The sequence below is a fragment of the Musca domestica genome, unplaced genomic scaffold (assembly GCF_030504385.1).
Source record: "Musca domestica strain aabys unplaced genomic scaffold, Musca_domestica.polishedcontigs.V.1.1 10, whole genome shotgun sequence".
In the NCBI taxonomy this organism is placed as follows: Eukaryota; Metazoa; Arthropoda; class Insecta; order Diptera; family Muscidae; genus Musca; species Musca domestica.
The window spans coordinates 2,255,475-2,275,598 of NW_026712115.1; the positions used below are offsets into that span (position 1 = coordinate 2,255,475).

The following is a 20,124-nucleotide window of genomic DNA, read 5'->3' on the forward strand; positions in this document are numbered from 1 at the left end:
ACCAGAAGGAGTGGGCCGATACATCACATCTTCACAGCAGATCTTGTGTTATTGGAAAAAATGGGAAGTGTTAAATTTGAAAACAACCTGATGCTTATTTCGTATTTTATACTCTTTTTGGTTATTCAAAATTTGAACCCTTTGTAGGGGCGGTACCCAAGAAAAATTTCTATCTCTACCATCTTTATAAGAGACCTTGCGTTGATAGAAATATTGAGCAAGTTTGAATTAATTTCGGTTTTTATGAGCTTCTTACATACAAAATTTTGACCGTTTGTGGGGAGGTACCAGAAGGACCGATATAGCCCAACTTCACACCAGATCTTGGGTTAATAAAAATATTGTAATGTGTGAAATTTCACAAGACAAGTCGGACTCTTATCTCACATTTTATAGGAGATATTAATATTGTAGGGGTAGGTACTTGATAAAGTGGACAAATATTGTCCATTTTCCCACCTCATCTAACACTGAAGCAAATATTAGGATTTGCAAAGTTGGAGCTGGGGTTTTAATTGGATCAACCTTTCTCTTTGTGTGCAGTAAAATATTTTTTAAAGAGTTGAAGTTTGATAAAAATATTACAATGTTCCAAGTTTGGATCAAAACGGATACTCTCTTCCATAGTTATCGGGCGCACCAGACAGACAGACGGACGGACATCGCTAGATCGACTCCAAATGTCCTGAAACGGATTTGGTACAAAGAGACCTAGGGTCTAAAACCGTTATTTCGATGAGACATATTTTGGCCGTATCAAATGATATATATACCCTCTCTAGCCATATGGCTGAGGGTATAATGATCCGATATAGAGATATAATTCCAACATTACAAATTATAATTATTTCGGGAGCACAACTCGTCCAAGTACCCGCTACTATATTTATATGTTTGATAAATATTAGCTGAATCCAGATCTAAATAGCATCAGGTAGGTGTGCATTGCACATGTTTGGTATAGCTTCAAATTGAATTCGAATCAAAATTTTATTGTGTATTTTAAGAATTTTTCATTTTAACATGTAGCATTTTTAAACAACAACAAAACCATTTTAATTAATAACAACTAAAACCCCAGGTAAGTTCGGCCGAGTGGAGTTTTTAATATCCTCCACCATTTTAAAGGAACTTAAAAAAATGTCAAAGAAAATCCGTCGAAAAATATCGCTTGGGGCTATACGAAGTTGGTCCTGCATTAGAAATATTTTTATAGGCTGTAGTACCCATTATGAATTTAAAAACGAAATTTAAAATAATTCCGGTCGCTAAAATCATCAAAATACCGAATATCGTGAGATACCGTTGCATGGGGACTCTACGGGATATACGATATCGTGGTCCTATATACTCAACAGGAAAATAAAAAAACATGGCTCAAATTATCAAAATACCCAATAAAGGGGGGTGTTTTTATATGGGGGCTATACGATATCGTGGACCGATATAGCCCATCTTCGAACTTGACCTGCCTGCAGACAAAATACAGATCTATGCTAAATTTTAGCTTCCTATCTTAATTCGTTTTGACTGTAGTGTGATTACAACAGACGGACAGACGAAAAGGCGGACGAACGGACAGCTCTAAATCGTCTTAGAATTTTACGTTGATCACGGATATATATACTTTGTTAGGTCTAAAATTATTATTTCGATGAGTTACAAGCGGAACGACGAATTCAATATACCCTCCATACAATGTATGATGGAGGGTATAAAGAATGAATGGTAATTTATGTTATTAATAACATACGTAACATATATTGTTCGTCTAACCACAGTCGATTTAAAATTTAGTCGAAAATAAACTATATTAATAACGACCCAGTTGAAAACTTCCATGCCTACAGTGTTTATGGAGAGACAATCCTTCATGTCTTCCAAACGTCAATCATGGGTTGTGAAACACACTTGTGGGTATGCGTATGCGTGTGTATGAGTGATAACACCGACATGCACTTGTTTTCCACTACTCAAAATAAAAAAAAACATAAATTCGCTTTCGCACATTCACCTCTTGCTTCTCTTATCATTTCTTAATTTTCTTCTTTTTATACCCTCCACCATACTATGGAGGGTATATTAACTTTGTCATTCCGTTTGTAACTCCTCGAAATACTCATGTCAGACCCAACAAAGAATATATATTCTTGACCAGCGTAAAATTCTAAGTCGATTTAGCGATGTCCGTCTGTCTGTCTGTTGTAATCACGCTATCTTTCGAATGAATTGAGATAGATGGCTAAAATTTTGCACACATATTTATTTTTCCAGTAGGCAGGTTATGTTCGTAAATGGGCCATGTAGGTCCACGTCTTCGTATAGCCCCCATATAACGGTACCTCCCTATATTCGGTATTTTGATGATTTTAGCGACATTATTCACCGGAATTGTTTCAAAATTGGTATTTGAAGTTCGTAATGAATACTACAGTCTAAAATAGAAAATTGTCTGTGTAAGTCCATGTCTTCGTATAGCCCCCATATAACGGTACCTCCCGATATTCGGTATTTTGATGATTTTAACGATATTATTCACGGGAATTGTTTCAAATTTGATATTTGAAGTTCGTTATAGGAACTACAGTCTGTGACAGAAAATTGTCTGTGCGGGTCCAGGTCTTCGTATAGGCCCCATATATCAGTACCTCCCCATATTCGGTATTTTGACGATTTAAGGTACAATACCCAGAAATTGTTTGAAATGTGGTATTTCAAGTTCGTAATGGATGCTACATCCTGTAACAGAAAACTATCTATGCTGGTCCAGGTCTTTGCACAGCTCCAATTTAACGGCACCTCCTTATATACGATATTTTGATGATTTTAGCTACATTATTCACCGTTTATTTCAAGTTTCGAATTTGAATATGGTAATGGCTTATGACAAACAATGCCTATGTATGTCCACGTCGTATAGACCCCAATATGACGGCTATATTCGGTATTTTTAAAATTTTAACAGAATTTTTTAAGGATTTTATTTTTTAAAAATTTCCAAATTCGTTGCAAATGGTGGAGGGTATTAAAAGTTCGGCCCGGCCGAACTTAGTGCTTTTTAACTTGTTAAATTTATCACCTACCCCATATTCCCAACAAGATTAAAGAAAAAACACTTACACAAAATTTTATTTTATGACATACATGCAAACGTTCATACATACAAATTTCTTCACATATGACTTGTTTGATGTGAATGCTGCCGCTGCTGATGATGACGATGATGACGTTTATAATGCCTATTATTTTTTTATTGCCATTGTTGTTGGATCTCTTCTCATACTTGTTATGGTGCTACTACTCCCCATATTTGTATAGTGCAAAAGAAAGTTAATCACAAACAACAACAACGAACAAAAACAACAATCTCAACTGTCTTATATGCCGCATGCATGCGTGTTTTGCGCAGCTTCGTTGCATCTCTTTTAAAATTTGACTTTATCTCTGAGAATTTCTCTGGCGATCATTATGGCTCTGTATTTGTATCATCTTCTCCTCTGTGTGGCAAGAGATGTTAACACATTTACAAATAAATGCATTTATTTTCTCGAGATTTTGTGAGAATGACATATTTTGCAGGGTTTCCGTTGAAGACTTTGGTAGTTTAGGGGATTTCTTTTATGTAACATAAGCCCTATTTCATTGTACAAATATTCCCAAATCCTATATTTATGATATGAATGGATTCTTCATATAACAAGTAACAAGTTAAAAAGTATCAGTCGGTTTGCCGATAGATATAAACTCTCACCATTTGACCACTTATTATATACTAGAATGTATCTGATACTATGTCAGGGAAAAGTCCACCTTAAAATTTTAGATTCGCAACAGTTCGTGTTAGGCCTTTTAAGTAAACAAAATGCACAATTTGTTCAGTTTGACAACATCATACACTGTACTAAATTTTTAGACTTTCAAGGTTTTGTGCATTTTTCAAGTTTTTTTATTTTTCGGAAAGAATAGTAGAAAAATGTTTACCTTTTACATCAAAAAGTCTCCCCAATCTTTCACCATACAGCTTTTCTGTTTAAAACTATTTCAACAGAAACCATGGAAACCAATGTCAAATTTCAGCATTTAAGTTCTATCTCTTAATCCATATTCGTATTCAAAAACATTCTACTTCTCTCCATCCTTGTTCCATTCAAAATTAGTACCACTTAGTACTTTTCGTACAACTGTAGTCCACATTTGCAAAACCAACTCCACATCTCAATCCCAGATACTAATAGAGACCTTAATATCAAATTTTAGGATTCACATTTCGAAACCACCCTTATATCTTAACCACAGACACCAACAGTGACACAAATTTCAGGATTACAGATCTATCCCTTCACTCAATACCAAATTTAGTAACATTAAGTACTTTTCGTACAATTTTGCAACTCATTTGTAAACCGTTCCATATCCTAAACCTAGACGCTAACAGTTTTCGCAATATAAAATTACACGGTTTCATCCGGTACCAAATTTAGTACCATTTAGTAGTTTTCGTATAGGACGCATTTCCAAACCACCGCCAAAAATATCAAATTTCAGAATTTTTATCTCTATCTCAATGATTAAATACATTTACATTCTTTAGTCCACATTTCCGAAACCACCTCCACATATTTAGGATACACATGAGATCTGAGATTTTAAGCACTATTTGTTCACACAATACCGAATTGTATCAAATTTAGGACTATTCAGTACTTTTCGTGCACTTGCACTACAAATTTCCATGACAACATCTTTATCACAAACCTACCACCAGCAGGGTCCCCAGAAGAAAATTTCAAAATGTCGGATGAAGCTGACATTTTGAAATTTTCTTCTTCACTGAAGTTCATATTGTACCAGATTTAGTATCATTTAGTGCAGTTCGCATACTTAGTACACATATCCAAACAAGTTTTATATATCAATTTTATCTTCCAACCTTGATTATCAAACCAAATGGTACAATTTTAGAAGTTTAGTACCATTTTAAAACTTTTCTTTTCGAATTTCCAGAAAACTTTTGGTACATCTATCCTGCGCTAAGTCAGTGACCGCAATACCGAGAAACAAAAATTGCAAAAACCATGAAAATCGGTCACGGTATCAACAGGGTAACATGAAACAAGTAAAAAAAGCATTAAGTTCGGCCGGGCCAAACTTTTAATACCCTCCACCTTAGGGTAAAGGAAACTTAGGGAAATGTGGCGAAAACCATCAAAATACCGAACATCGGGAGGTACCGTTATATGGGGGCTATATCAAATCATGGACCTACACATACAATGTTTTGCCAACGGAGCTGGAACCCGTTGAAAAAATGTGGCAAAAATCACCAAATTACCGAATGTTGGGAGGTACCGTTATATGGGGGCTATACCAAAACGTGGACCTATAATTACAATGACTCGCTACACGAACTGGGACCCATTATGATATACAACTACTAATTTTCAGAGTAATTCTTGAAAAAATTTGTCAAAAATCATCAAAATACCGAATATTGGGAGGTACAGTTATATGGGGACTATATCAAAATGTGGACCTATACATACAATGTTCCGCACACGAACTGGAACCCATTATGACAAATACCAATTTTTAGACAAATCAGTGAAAAAATATAGCAAAAACCATCAAAATACCGAATATTGGGAAGTACCGATATATGGGGGCTATACCAAATCATGGACCCATACATGAAATGTTTCGCCACCGGAGCTGGAACCCATTATGACCAACAAATACCATTTTTTAGACAACTCCGTGAAAAAATGTGGCAAAAAAATTAAAATACCGAATATCGGGAGGTAAATTTATATGGGGGCTATACCAAATCATGGACCCATACATGCAATGTTTCGCCACCGGAACTGGAACCCATTATGACCAACAAATACCAATTTTCAGACAAATCCGTGAAAAAATGTGGCATAAATAATCAAAATACCAAATATCGGGAGGTACCGTTACATGGGAACTATACCAGAACGTGGACCGATATATCTCATTTTCAATACCAACCATCCTAGACACAATACAAATAGCTCTGCTAAATTTTGGCGCTCTACGTCAAATAATGTGGGCTGTATCGTGATTTCAACAGACAGACAGACAGACAGACAGACAGACAGACATCTTTAAATCGACTTAGAATTTTATGCTGATTCTGAATATATATTCTTTATGGGGTCTACGACGAATATTTAAGGATGTTACAAATCGAATGACAAAGTTAATATATCCTCCTTTCCAAGGTGGAGGGTATAAAAACTGCAACCAACTTCAGACTGCTGTAATTTCTAAGCCACTCGTCCGACAGCTGTTAAAATTATTCCAGTGACAGCCACTCGTTCGACAGCTGTTAAAATTATTCCAGTGCCAGCTCATAATATTGTTTACAAGCATACAAAAGCATTTTGGTGAGAACTTTCCAGAAAAAAAGTTATTCGTGATTGAATTGAAGCGTGATAATGTGATTTCTTTATATCTGAATGGTTCTAAATGGTTCGAAAAGTAAAGAAGCGAAACCCGCGCCGCAGTGGCCGAAAAATGGGCTGAACATATCGCAATATTTCATTCCTCAAATATTTAATATCAAGCTCGGGGTAAAACCATGGGTTTTCCAAAAAGTGCAAGAACTTACACCGCAACAGAAAGAAAATAGACTCAAAAGAGCTAAAGAGTTGTTTCACTTGGGCGAAAGTTGTGAACTGTCGAATTTTGTTTTCTCCGAAGAAAAAACATTCATTGTCCAGCAGTTTGTGAACAAACAAAATGATCGTGTTTGTTTGCCGGAGAGGTCAGCTGTAAATGTGCACCTTCGGTTGGCCACCAGAACTAATGCGCCGGCCATGGTGATGGTGTGGGCCGCCATAACAGCCGATGGTCGCTCTCCGCTCGCATTAATCGACCGTGGCATTAGAATAAATGCCGAATATTATCGCGAAAATATTCTGGATGATGTATTTAAGCCTTGTGCAAGCATACATTTTGTCCGCAGACCTTGGACATTCCAACAGGACTCAGCACCATCGCACTCAGCACGCGCCACCCAAGAATGGTTACAAAATGAGGTTCCTCGCTTCATTTCCAACGCACAATGGCCACCAAAATCTCCGCATAGCATTCCGTTGGACTATTGTGTCTGGAGTATTTTGGAAAGCAAGGTTTGCATTAAAAATACTAAAGTGTCGATCACCTCAAGCAAGTGCTTCGTCGGGAATGGGCCAAAATACCACAGAGCAACATTCGGGCAGCGTGTGACGGTTTCATTGGCCGTTTGAAGGCCATAATTCGTGCCAAAGGTGACAAATTCGAACAAATCCAAACTTATTCTTAAATTTGATGCTATTTCCGACATTTTTTGACTTTGTTGCAGTTTTTTTGTATCTCACCCTGTATATGGGATCACTGTTTATGTACTCCACAAAAAGATTAAGGGTATATTAAACGCACTTTATTTCTCCTCTCAGAAAAGTTTCTGTGTAGGTCCCGTATTTTTTATAGTCTCTATAGGATGCTACATGCAAATCTTTGGAATTTTGATGGTTTCGGCATCATTTTCTAGCCAAATTACCTGAAACTTCTTTTTTTAATCCAATAGATATTTTCCGAAAATAAAGGAATTTTTTTTAGGTCTTTAATGTATATTATACTTTTTATGGGCTAGGAGTTTCCTGCAGATAGAATACCTTTTCAATTCGCCTAACAATGACATGATGTCTTTAAATAGTAGACATTCTGAATGGATTATGTTTAGTATTCTTGCAAGTTTTCTATCTTAAACATTCATGCGTAAAACAGTTTTTCGAAAATATAGCACTTGCTTAAATAAATTCTGTTTTTTCTTTTTATAAATTTTTATTTCTCTTGCATGTGTATGACTTATTTTTATGTTATCTTTTTAGCATCTCTACTTCCTTGCCTTTGGCACTGTTTCATATTCATCAAATGTGCATGAAGAAATATTTCATTGAGGTTATCGGTGATATTTCTATTCTCATAATTAATGCAGATATCTGACCTCGGCAACACTGTTGAACAATTAGCTTATTAGAGTGACATGATTAATGGTTTTCTTTAAAATATAACAAATAACGGCAATAAATTCGATCAAGCTGAAATGTTTGATGTCTTATACCCTGAGATAAAAATTGCGTCCAGCAATTTCCTTTCCCTTGTCTTATAAGAGATTAATGGTTATTGTTACTGGAATTAGTGCAACTTTATTATCAACTTTGCATCTAGCCTGTATTTTTACATGGAAAAATATATCCATGAGCTCGTATGCTCATTTCACGTCATTTCCCCCCGTGTGGGGGAGGTACCAGAAGGATTGGGCCGATATATTCCATCTTCACACCAAGTCTTGTGTTAATAAAGAGTGAAAGAGATCGTATTCTCTTTCAAATTCGACACATACCAATATTTCTGTCAGCACAAGATCTGTTATGAAGATGGTAGATGTCGTCCCTCTCCTTCTGGCACCTCCCCCACAAAGGGTCAGCATTTTGAATAATCAAAACGATCATAAAATGTGAATTGAGTACCCTCTTCTCTTAAAATTTCACATATCTCAATATTTCTACTAACACCAGATTTGGTGTTAATATGGAATATATCGGTTAATTCCTTCTGGTACCTTTCCCACAAAAGGTCAATATTTTGAATTATTATATCACGTAAAATGCGAAACAAGTAATCGATTCTTTTCAAACTTGGTTTATCTAAATATTTTTCTCAACTAGAATCTTTATGTAAATATGGAAATATCTCATATCCCATACAGAAAAGTAGTTCCCTACAGGAAGTAATCAATATATACCAAATCTGGCACCTTGTCATATATATGTCAGACCTAGGTCATATACGTGATTGATAATATTGGCCAACTCTTTTGGAACCTTCCCCATAAAGGGTCAAAAGCTTGAATAATCGTAACACTAGGCTAAGGGTCGGCAAAACCGACTGATACTTCAAGCATTCTTGGAAAAATGAACAAACAGATCCCGTTTGTTTACTTGTATAATGGTTACAGTGTTCCAGAAAAAATAGTCCTCGTACTGTTATCAGTAATATTGCTGAAGACACTATGTACCAGCAAGTTAAAAAGCAGTACGAGGTAATAATAAAATAAACAAGTAAAAAAGCTGTAAGTTCGGCCGGGTCGAACTTTAAATACCCTCCACCATTTGGTACAAATTTGACAATTTAAAAAAAAAAATAAATAAATAAATAAATAAATACAATCCGTTAAAAATTCTGTTAATATCTTAAAAATACCAAATGCTTATACGACGACGTGGACCTACACAGGCAACTTTTGTCATAAGTTATTACAATATTTAAATGCGAAACTTGAAGAAAAATCTGTTTATAATGTAGCTAAAATCATCAAAATACCGAATATAGGGAGGTACGGTATATAAGACGTGGACCTACATGGCTCATTTTTTGACTTAGGATGTAGTATCCATTACGAACTTCAAATACCAAATTTGAAACGATTCCGGTAAACAATGTCGCTAAAATCATCAAAATATTGAATATCGGGGGGGGTACCCTTATATGGGGGCTACACGAAGACGTGAATCTGTACAGATAATTTTCTGTGTTAGGCTGTAGTATCCATTACGAACTTCAAATGCCAAATTTGAAACAATTTCGGTGAATAATGTCGCTAAAATAATCAAAATACCGAACATCGGGAGGTACAGCTATATAGGGGCTATATGATAACTTGGACCTACATGGCCCATTTACGAACTTAACCTGCCTACTGGCAAAATATACATGTGTGCAAAATTTTAGCCTTCTATCTCAATTTGTTCGAAAGATAGCGTGATTACAACAGACAGACAGACAGACGGACAGGACTAAATCATCTTAGAATTTTACGCTGATCAAGAATATATATACTTTGTTGGGTCTGACATGAGTATTTCGAGGAGTTACAAACGGAATGACAAAATTAATATACCCTCCATAGTATGGTGGAGGGTATAAAAAGAGAATTCGTTAAAACTCTGTTAAAATGTTATAGGAAGTTGCGCTTATTTTGGAGTCTGTACGAAGACGTGGACCTGCATAAGCAATTTATTGTCACAGGCTGTATTACCAATTACGAATTGCACATACAATATTTGAAACGATTCCGGAGAATAATGCAGCTAAAAACATCAAAAACCGAATGTAGGGAGGTACCGTTATATAGGGGCTATACAAAGACCTGGACCTGTATAGACAAGTTTTTGTCATAGACTGTAGTACTCATTAGGAACTTCAAATACGAAATTTGAAACAATTCCGGTGAATAATGTCGCTGAAATCCGCAAAATACCGAATATGGAGAGGTTCTGTTATATGGGGGCTATACGAAGACCTGGACCTACATATGCAATTTTCTGTCATAGACTGTAGTACCCATTACGAACTTCAAGTACGAAATTTTAAACAATTCCAGTGTCACTAAAATCATCAAAATACCGAATATAGGTATAGTTATATGGGGGCAATACGAATACTTGGACCTGTATAGTAAATTTTCCGTCATAGGCTAAGGTTCCGATTAGGAACTTGAAACAATCCCGGTGAGTAATGTCACTAAAATCATTGAAATACTGTATATAGGGAAGTGCAGTTTTATGGGGCTATAACTTAATGTGGACCTATATAACCTATAAAGCGTGAACCCAATACCAAAAATTCTGCAGACCACACACACATATGAGTAAAATTTTGTCAACCTACTTCAGTATGTGTAAAAGCTAGAGTGATTTCAACAGATGGACGGACACACAGACAGATGAATGGTCATCGTTAAATCGACACAGAATTTTATGCTGATCAAGAATATATATACTTTGTGGGCTCTAAAATGTATATTTCGAAGTGTTACAAACGGAATGGCAAATTTGATATACCCTCCATACTATGGAGGTCTGGGCATAAAAAACAAGGATTCCAACGAATCTTAATCCTCTATTTAGGTTTCTTTGCTATGTAACCTTTTAAAACAGCAATACGTGTGACGTCATTTTTGGCTCTACTTTCATAATCTGTAAAGTTTTTCCGTGATTATTCCCTGTATTGAACCAAATATATACCTTAACGCCCCTCGATCACGGCAGGAAACATTAAAAACAACACTTTACCATTAATCAACAAGTTTTTTCACATTTTCGCACACGAGATCAGACATCCTGCTCTCTCCCACTCTTAATCACTTATATTCGATGATTAGCTGACATAATATTTACCTTTTTGATATCTGGCATTCAAACTCAAAACTTTTCGAATTCTTTTGTTGTTATTCTTGCAGTCTGCATCGAAATTCTTGTTATTATCCGAATTATTCTCTTTTGGATGGTGATTGAAGTTTTATTTTTTATTTATGACAATTTCATGTTTGCATGTTGTTGTTTGGCGTGCCGTGTTTTGTTTTTTTTTTTCTTTTTGTTGTCAATTTCAAAATTCTTCGATTATTCTCTAGAAAATTTATGTTTTTTGATTTGCACTTTTTTCTGTTTTATTTTATTTATTTTTTCATTCTTTTTGGGAAACGAATTTTCTTTCTTTCTTTGTAACTGGCCACGATTTATTCTTGATGATGGATATTCTTCGCTTTTCGTTTGTTTGTTGTTGTTTATGTATTTTACTTCTCTTGAGTATGTGTGTATGTTCGGCTTTCAAAATATGTATAATAGAATGTATGTATTGTTGTTGTAACTGCTGTTTTTTTTTTTTGCTATTTCCACCACCACTACGCTCCAACTGAACACTACCACACCTCACACTTTTGTTGTTGTTGCTGTTTGTATTTTAGACGGTTTAACTGCTGCTGGGATAAACGAACACCGTAAGACCAACCGAATTGCCAACAACAAGTGATCGAGTCAGACAAACTGACAGGCAAATAGACGGCACGGAAGATACCACACCACACGAAAATTTCATATAAGAAAAAAAATACACACTAGAGGAAAAACACCAACAACAACAACCCAACAACAGCAACAATTCACGGGGAAAATGCAAATAGTTTTCTTTTCTTTGTTGTATGGTTGTTGCTGCCACTACAATTGTATTTGGGGGGGTTTTTCACTTCTCCACTTTTGTGCTGCTGCTAGACACCTTCAAGTAATTGGAGTTTTTTCTTCGTTTTTGTTGTTGTTTTTAGACCCACTCACGTTAGATGCTCTTCTTCTACGGCGATTTTCTTTGTAACTTTTCAACGTTTAGCTAAGTTTATCCGCTTCGATGTACTCTCAATGGCAACGTTCCACTCGTAACTGTTGTTTCCAAAGCTAACAGCATTTGATAATGGCTGAGACCCGGCCTGGTTCCATAGCCAACAAACTGATGCCTTTCATTTAGTGCTCTCAGGTTCTCTCACATATACTATTCAAAATCACTCTCTCCCTCTCTATTTCACAGATAATTAATTCCACTTGCAGTTCTCTGTTGGGGCAAACAAAGCCTCTGACTTACATTCCCAAACACGGAGTCCGAACTTAATTGTTGTTGCAGCCATAACCGTGGCTTGTAGTTGTTGTATTGTGTTTGGTCGTAAAGTGTAAAGTGAGATCATCTAACCAGCCGGGCAGGCAGGCAAGCAGGCAGTCAGTCAAGCAACAAGCCACCTCACAAATGAACTTCCTCACACCACACGCTCTCTTGGGCATACCATATCCATATGGGTATCGATGGATGTATGTATGGATGTGAGTATGGCCGCCCAACAACGCCACCACCATTAGCCACATGAGTTCCCAGCCCCATTCACTTGTTTGCTGTTTCACTTGTTGTTGTTGTTCTTTTTGTTGCTGATACTCATTTTTGGTTATGTCCGCTTCCATTGCCGTTGTTGAAGTTCTATCCGCTGAGATTGTGCACTTGCTTTGCATTTGTGTGTGTGTGGGAGAGTATCTCTGTTTTGGTCTGGCTGCTGTTAAGTCCAGCTTACACACTGCTGTTATGGCAAGTGTTGCCAACCTCAAATATTTTGACAAGTACAGTAAGAGTATTTGTTAACATTGGAGTCTGAGCATTTTCTGCCTACAAGAGAGGGAGATGTAGACTCCATATTAAGATGGTGTTATATTTCCAATTGGAATTTTAGTTATTTGGATTTGTTTCAAAAAATATGTCAATATTCTCTTTGCAAATAGTTAACAGAGTTGCCAATGGAGGTTTTTTTTCGTTGGTGTTTCTTTTCGAACGTTTGTTTTCTAAGTCTTTTGATTTCTGATGAAGGACTTTAGAGACAATCATGACCAAAGAACAAGTCACACATTATCAGATTCGCGTTCAAAATACATTCTTGTGATTAAATTTCGAAATGTAAAATTTAGTTCGATGTCAAAATATATTATTCATATTGAAAAAAAAAAAAAATTAAAACAATTGTTTTCTTTGTTGATTTCGGAAAAGCAAAGCAATTAATGTTTTGAGTTTTCTCTTGATAAGGCAAAAATGTTTGGCTGGCTGGCGAAGGGAGTATCCGATTTGGTCCAAACTTGGTACATGGCAACATTATTATTAAACCTAGATCGAGTTCAGAGAAGGATAACATCGGTCCACTTCTTCTTGTACCCCCCACACAAAAGGTCAGAATTTTCACAGAAAATAATTAACCTCATAGAATACGAAAGAATCATCCAATTTTATTTAGTGTTGGGCCAGGTGCGAGGTACCAAAAAGAGTGGTACGACATATTCCATCTGAGTTTATGTTGATAGGAATTTTAGGATGTACACGTTAGAAAATAATCGGATGCTCGTTTCGTGTTTTATTAGCTTTGTGGGGGAGTAGTGGATCGATATTTACCATCTTCTAACCAGATCTTGTGTTAGTAGAAATATAGGGATGTGTGGCATTTGAAAATATTTGGATGCTTATTTCGCATTTTATGGGAGTTATAATTTTTTAAAATTTTAACCCTTTGTGGGGGAGATACCGGAAGTAGTGGTCCAAAATATTCCATATTAATAGCTGATTTCATGTTAGTAGAAATATTGATATGTGCGGAGTTTAAAAGTGATCGGATGTTCTTTTCGCATTTTAATAGTTTCATAATTATTTAAAATTTTGAACCGTTATGCAGGAGGTACAAGAAGCAGTAGTTCGTTTTATTCTCAGCTGATATTGGGATAGGTGAAATTTGAATAGAATCGGATGCATATTTCGCATTTTATGAGAATTATAAATATTCAAAATGTTGACCCTTTGTGTGGGATGTACATTAAGGAGTGGACCGATATCGTTCATTTTCGCACCTGACATCGCGCTGATAAAAATATTGAGATTTGCACAAAATTGGATGATCCTTTATTGTTCTATACGGCAAGATATTTCCTGAAAATATTTTGACTTTTGTGGGGAAGGTACCTGAAGAGTGGACCGATATTGCCCGTATCCGAACTTGAACTAAGTCTGATAATAATAATAATAATAATAATAATAATAATAATAATAATAATAATAATAATAATAATAATAATAATAATAATAATAATAATAATAATAATAATAATAATAATAATAATAATAATAATAATATTAATAATAATAATAATAATATTAATATTAATAATAATAATAATAATAATAATAATAATAATAATAATAATAATAATAATAATAATAATAACAAGAATAATAATAATAATAATAATAATAATAATAATAATAATAACAATAATAATAATAATAATAATAATAATAATAATAATAATAATAATAATAATAATAATAATAATAATAATAATAATAATAATAATAATAATAATAATAATAATAATAATAATAATAATAATAATAATAATAATAATAATAATAATAATAATAATAATATTAATAATAATAATATTAATATTAATAATAATAATAATAATAATAATAATAATAATAATAATAATAATAATAATAATAACAAGAATAATAATAATAATAACAATAATAATAATAATAATAATAATAATAATAATATAATAATAATAATAATAATAATAATAATAATAATAATAATAATAATAATAATAATAATAATAATAATAATAATAATAATAATAATAATAATCATAATAATAATCATAATAATAATAATAATAGTAATACGATGTACCAAGTTTGGATCGAATCAGATAAGCATTTCAAGAGCTATCGTGCCTACAGGCCAGACGGGCTGGCGGCCGACATCCCTAGATCGACCCCAAACGTGCTGAATTGACCCAAAGATACCTAGGGTTTATACTCGTTTTTTCGATGAAGCACGTTTTGGTGCTATCAAATGATAAATACCCTATGTAGCCATAAAGCTGAGGGTATAATGAGATAAGTCGGTCCACGATTTCCTGTAGCGCCCATGTTACGCTATCTCTCGTTCTCGTACTATAGTCCCCTTTCAATTGTACCTTCCTTTGTTCGTAGTAATGGCACGATTCAGCAATAATCGTTAATTTCCCTTTTACTAATTGAATTCATATAATAATCAATGACAAAAAAGAACACAAAAAGATTCATCTCTAGGCACCAAAACGTACATCTTTTTTTTTTCTTTGGACCATATCCATTTTAGGACATTTGGAGTCGGTCTAGCGATCGGTTCATTCCTTCTGGTACCTCTTCCACAAAAGGTCGGAATTTTCAATATATTTTACTGCACAGAAAGAGAAAGGATAATCCGATTCTGCTCCAACTTTGCAAATCTTCTTATTTGTATCAGTGCTAGGTTAGGTGCGAAAATGGACAATATCGGTCCACTCCATCAAGTATCTCCTCCACAAAGGTTAAAAATTTTGAATAATTATAATTCTTATAAAATGTGATGTAAGTGTTCAATTGTCTTAAAATTACATACATCACAATATTTTTATTAACCCAATGTTTGGTGTGACCCTCACAAAGGGTTAATATTTTGAATAATCAAAACGATCATAACATCCGAAATAAACATCCGGTTTTCTTCATATTTCACACATCACATTTTTTTACTAGCACAAGATCTGCTGTGAAGATGGGATATATTGGAACATTCCTTCTGGTACCTCCTCCACAAAGGGTCAAAATTTTGAATACCCATGAAGCTTATAAAGATGGTAGAGATCGGAACATTCCTCCGCCACGAAGGATCAACATTTTGAATATCAATGGCGCTCATAAAACGCGAAATTAATATTTCCATTAACGCAAGATCTGTTGTAAAAATGGGGGAACCGACCATTTCTTCTTGTACCTCCCCCACATAGGGTTCAAAAATTTGAAGAAAAAACTCTCAAAGAAAGCGAAATAAGAAACCAACTCTCTTCAAATTGCAAACATACAAACATTTTTGCTAACGCAAGATCTGTTCTGAATATGATATGTATCTGCGAGCCCCTTCTGGTACCTAACCCTTAAAGGGTCACAATTTCAATAACTTTTTCTGTCTCATATAAAGTGAACGAAGTAACCAATATAGTCCAACAGTATTAATAATCATAATAGATGTCAAAATTTATTTACATTATCGAACATTTGCCGATTGATTCTAATTAACTGTTGTCTTGTTACCATGTAGGCAGAAAGCAAATTAGACAAAAATGAGCATACTTTCAGGCGCAATTTATTGAATTACTAGAGAAAAACTATTTAATATTAACCCTTAAATCACTACCAAAGTTGAGCGTATCTGTTAAATTTAGTGTCCAAATAGGATAATTCAAAGTTGATTTAATAGTATTCGGTTTGTAGATAAAAAAGAAATTGTAAAGAAAGACCAAAGTCGTTTATGATACACTACACCAATTTGCATGTAATATTTGGGAGGTTTTTCCAAATCTGACCCGATCTCTATAAAATTTAGCAGAGGCATTTCTATGCTGATAGTTGCCACCAAATAGCGCTGTTGTGGAGAGTATTTTACGGAAAATTTAATGAAAAATCTGATGAAACGTATATATGGGACCTATAGCTATATCCCAACCGATTTTAAATTTGATACACTTTCTTCAAGACTAAATTCATTTGTATGTTCCGAAATCCATAAAATTCGGGCTTATATTACCCATTTCGTTCACAATAAACTTGAAATCTAGTCAAGATATATATAGGAGCTATATCCATATCTGAACCGATCTCGATAAAATTTATTATATATTTAAAATTTTTCTTCGAGTATCGTTGTTACGAGTGTAGTGCATATCACGGCTGTGGAGGAGAAATGTAACAAATCTGAACCGATTTCCATCAAATTTGACACACTAGTTTCTACGCCCAATTTGGTTATACGTGCGAAATGCCATCCTATTTGGACCAATATTACATATTTGGTGCACAATAAAATGCAAATGTGGCGAAAATATATGTGGGAGATATATCTAAATTTTGACCGATTATTTCCAATTTCAATAGGGTTCGTCATGGGACCAAACAAATGTTTTGTGCAAAATTTTATCTTGATTTTTGTTTACAAAAATACGTGGACAGAGAGACGGACGTCGACCCAGAATGTGATTCTATGCAGATCACCAAAAGGAACTAAGGGTCTATGTTTGCAATAGGGTCCTATAATTTAAGAAATATTTCATAAGATTTAATATAGAGTTTTGAAATTTGATAGCGGGCTTCGGATTGCTTCAAGAATCACTGGTTTATAAAGTTAAAAAACATTAAGTTCGGCCGAGCCAAAATTTAATACCCTCCATATTAGGGTAAACGAAACATTTTAATAGAAAAGTAACACTTAGACCGTTTGGATAATGCAGTTAACCTTATCAAAAAAACACAAAGTGATTGAGGCCGTTATATGGGGCCATACAAAAACGGGAACCTCTACAGACAATTTTATACTTTAAGGATTGTCATTTATCAAATTTTCAAAAATACCAAATTTGAAATAATTATGTGCGTAAATGTGACTAGGTTTATCAAAATACCGGATATCGGTCAGTATCGTTATATATGGGCGCTAAACCAAACCTGGACCTATACATGCAATGTTTCGCCACACGAGCTAGAAACTATTATGACCTACAAATACCAATTTTTAGACAAATCCGAGGGAAAATGTGCAAAAATCAACAAAATACCGAAAGTCGAGAGTTACTGTTATATGGGACTATACTTAAACGTGGACCGACATATCTAATTCTCCATACTAACCATACTAGATACAATACAAATTGTCCTACTAAATTTTGAAGCTATACATCAAATAATGTGGGCTCTATCGTGATTTCAACAGACAGACGGACGGACATCGTTAAATATATATGGGGTCTACGACGAATATTTAGGGATGTTACTAACAGAATGACAAAGTTAATATACCCTCCTTTTCAAGTAGGAAGGTATAAAAATGGGTCATGTCAATACATGGTACAACCCTTATATAAAGGTAGTTTTAGGTATAGGTGTATTTTGGTTTACCATCTGTAGCCATAAAAAGAGGGCCCAAAAAAGAAAAATACTTTCTTATCGTTCCAATATTGTTTCAGAGCAAAGACCTTACCTATATTAAGTATAAATTCTAGGTTCGCAGCAACATATGTATCGATGGGGTTAAACTAAGTTTGCTGAATTCCTAGCTGCCGACAATTATCTCTGCAGTTCGACACCCTTACGCTGAGGCACGTTTTAAGTGGGCTATAAAAACATCAGCAGATAAACAGTTATAAACCAAATTTTCGAGCAGGCAATTTTTTGTATAAAAGCAACAGCTGGTATGACAATAGCATTGAATTTAATTCTCTCTCACTTGGAAAAAACCAACAGCACTTGAAAAATATTTAAAATGACATCTTCTTCCTTGAGAATATTATTTTTGTTGGTATTGCTTTTGAATATTTTCATTGGAATTTCCATGCAAAATTGGGATGATTGCCGCGAAATTACCATACAAAAACGTACCGATGGCTCTGTGGACTTCTATCGGCCCTGGTCGGATTACAAACGTGGTTTCGGCGATTCGTCCAATTTTTTCCTCGGATTGGATGAGATAAGTCGTCGCACCAATAGCTGTCCCCATGAACTGCTGTGTGTCATGGAGAATTGGGATGGAGATCGACGTTATGCCAATTATGATTCGATAATTGTGGGCGGTGAAGGCGAGAATTATAAACTAAAAATTTTGGGTAAGTATACTGGATCGGCTGGAGATTCGCTGTCATATTCGGTGGGACAGAATTTCACCACAATCGATCGTGACAACGATGCATGGGTTGGCAATTGTGCTATTCGTTACACTGGAGCCTGGTGGTACAAGGATTGTCATCAATGGTAAGGGGGGGTTTAATATTTCATTATATACCCTCACTTTACAATCATTCATGTGAATGCATGTCCACCTTTCTTGCAGCAATCCCAATGGCCTCTATGGCAATAATGAATTTGGAAAAGGCATAAATTGGTTGACATTTATGGGATATAATTACTCCATGAAATCGATTGAGTTAATTTTGAAACCCAAATGTAGTTGCTGATCAGGGGGTGAAGTGTAAGGAAACGCTTTTCGTTGAATCATGTATTTTGTAGTAAAGTTTTTAATTAAATTTTGTGTGTTATATAACTATTAATGAATAAACAAATATATTTAAATAAACTAAATTTTCATATTGAAGAAATTTAATAACTTGTTATGTTAAAACTTGGTTATAAAATCATATTAATAGCGGATTTTTGATAAGCGCTTTAATTAACTGATTTCTAAAATATTAAAGAAGTAAAATAGCAGCTATGTTCGATAAGGCCGAAACGTTAATAACATCCACCATTTGGAAGGAACTTCTTAAATATAAAAAAAAATCCGTTGAAAAATGCCAAGTTTTTCGAAATACCAAGTTTTATTTCTGAAAAATGAAGATGGCATCCTAAAAAACCCCGAATATAGAGGTGCTACCCAAAGACGTAGAACCGCACAGAAGATTTTCGGTCATAGGTAATACCCATCGCGAACTCCAAATTACAAATAATTTCGTTGAAAAATGGAGCTAAAATTGTCAAAATACTAAATATAGGGAGGTACCAATAAACAGGGTGAGATGAAAAAACTGCAACAAACTTCTGACTGCTGCAGAAATTTCCAGAAAAATATATTCCATTCGCCAAATATTGTAAAATGAGCTCGGGGTAAAGCCATTGAAATTCCAAAAAGTG

At 34.6% G+C, this 20,124-nt stretch overlaps 3 protein-coding genes across 8 annotated transcripts in view; 1 reads left to right on the forward strand and 2 right to left on the reverse strand.

The window, feature by feature from the left end:
• Window positions 1-12,342, reverse strand: part of LOC101894655 (hillarin) — a 113,619-nt gene extending 101,277 nt beyond the window's left edge. For 3 of the 6 annotated variants that reach the window (XM_059125332.1, XM_059125335.1, XM_059125326.1), the window contains exon 1: window positions 11,250-12,342. The gene's annotated coding sequence lies outside the window, so the exon portion shown is untranslated. The remainder of the gene's footprint in view (window positions 1-11,249) is intronic. The other 3 variants (XM_020036565.2, XM_005182993.4, XM_059125330.1) reach the window with 2 other exon arrangements.
• Window positions 1-20,124, reverse strand: part of LOC101895310 (ficolin-2) — a 57,309-nt gene that overhangs the window by 20,637 nt on the left and 16,548 nt on the right. The window lies entirely within an intron of this gene.
• LOC101894814 (ryncolin-4-like) lies at window positions 18,718-19,499 on the forward strand. Its single transcript, XM_005182994.3, has 2 exons — window positions 18,718-19,248; window positions 19,328-19,499. The coding sequence occupies exons 1-2, from the start codon at window positions 18,764-18,766 to the stop codon at window positions 19,449-19,451; spliced, it is 609 nt and encodes a 202-aa protein (XP_005183051.2). The 5' UTR covers window positions 18,718-18,763; the 3' UTR covers window positions 19,452-19,499.

Excerpts from the sequence above, each read along its gene's own strand:
- LOC101894814 (XM_005182994.3), top strand. The coding sequence starts at position 18,764 with ATGACATCTTCTTCCTTGAGAATATTATTTTTGTTGGTATTGCTTTTG. Across the intron at positions 19,249-19,327 it reads TACAAGGATTGTCATCAATG|CAATCCCAATGGCCTCTATG; the intron begins GTAAGGGGGGGT and ends CCTTTCTTGCAG.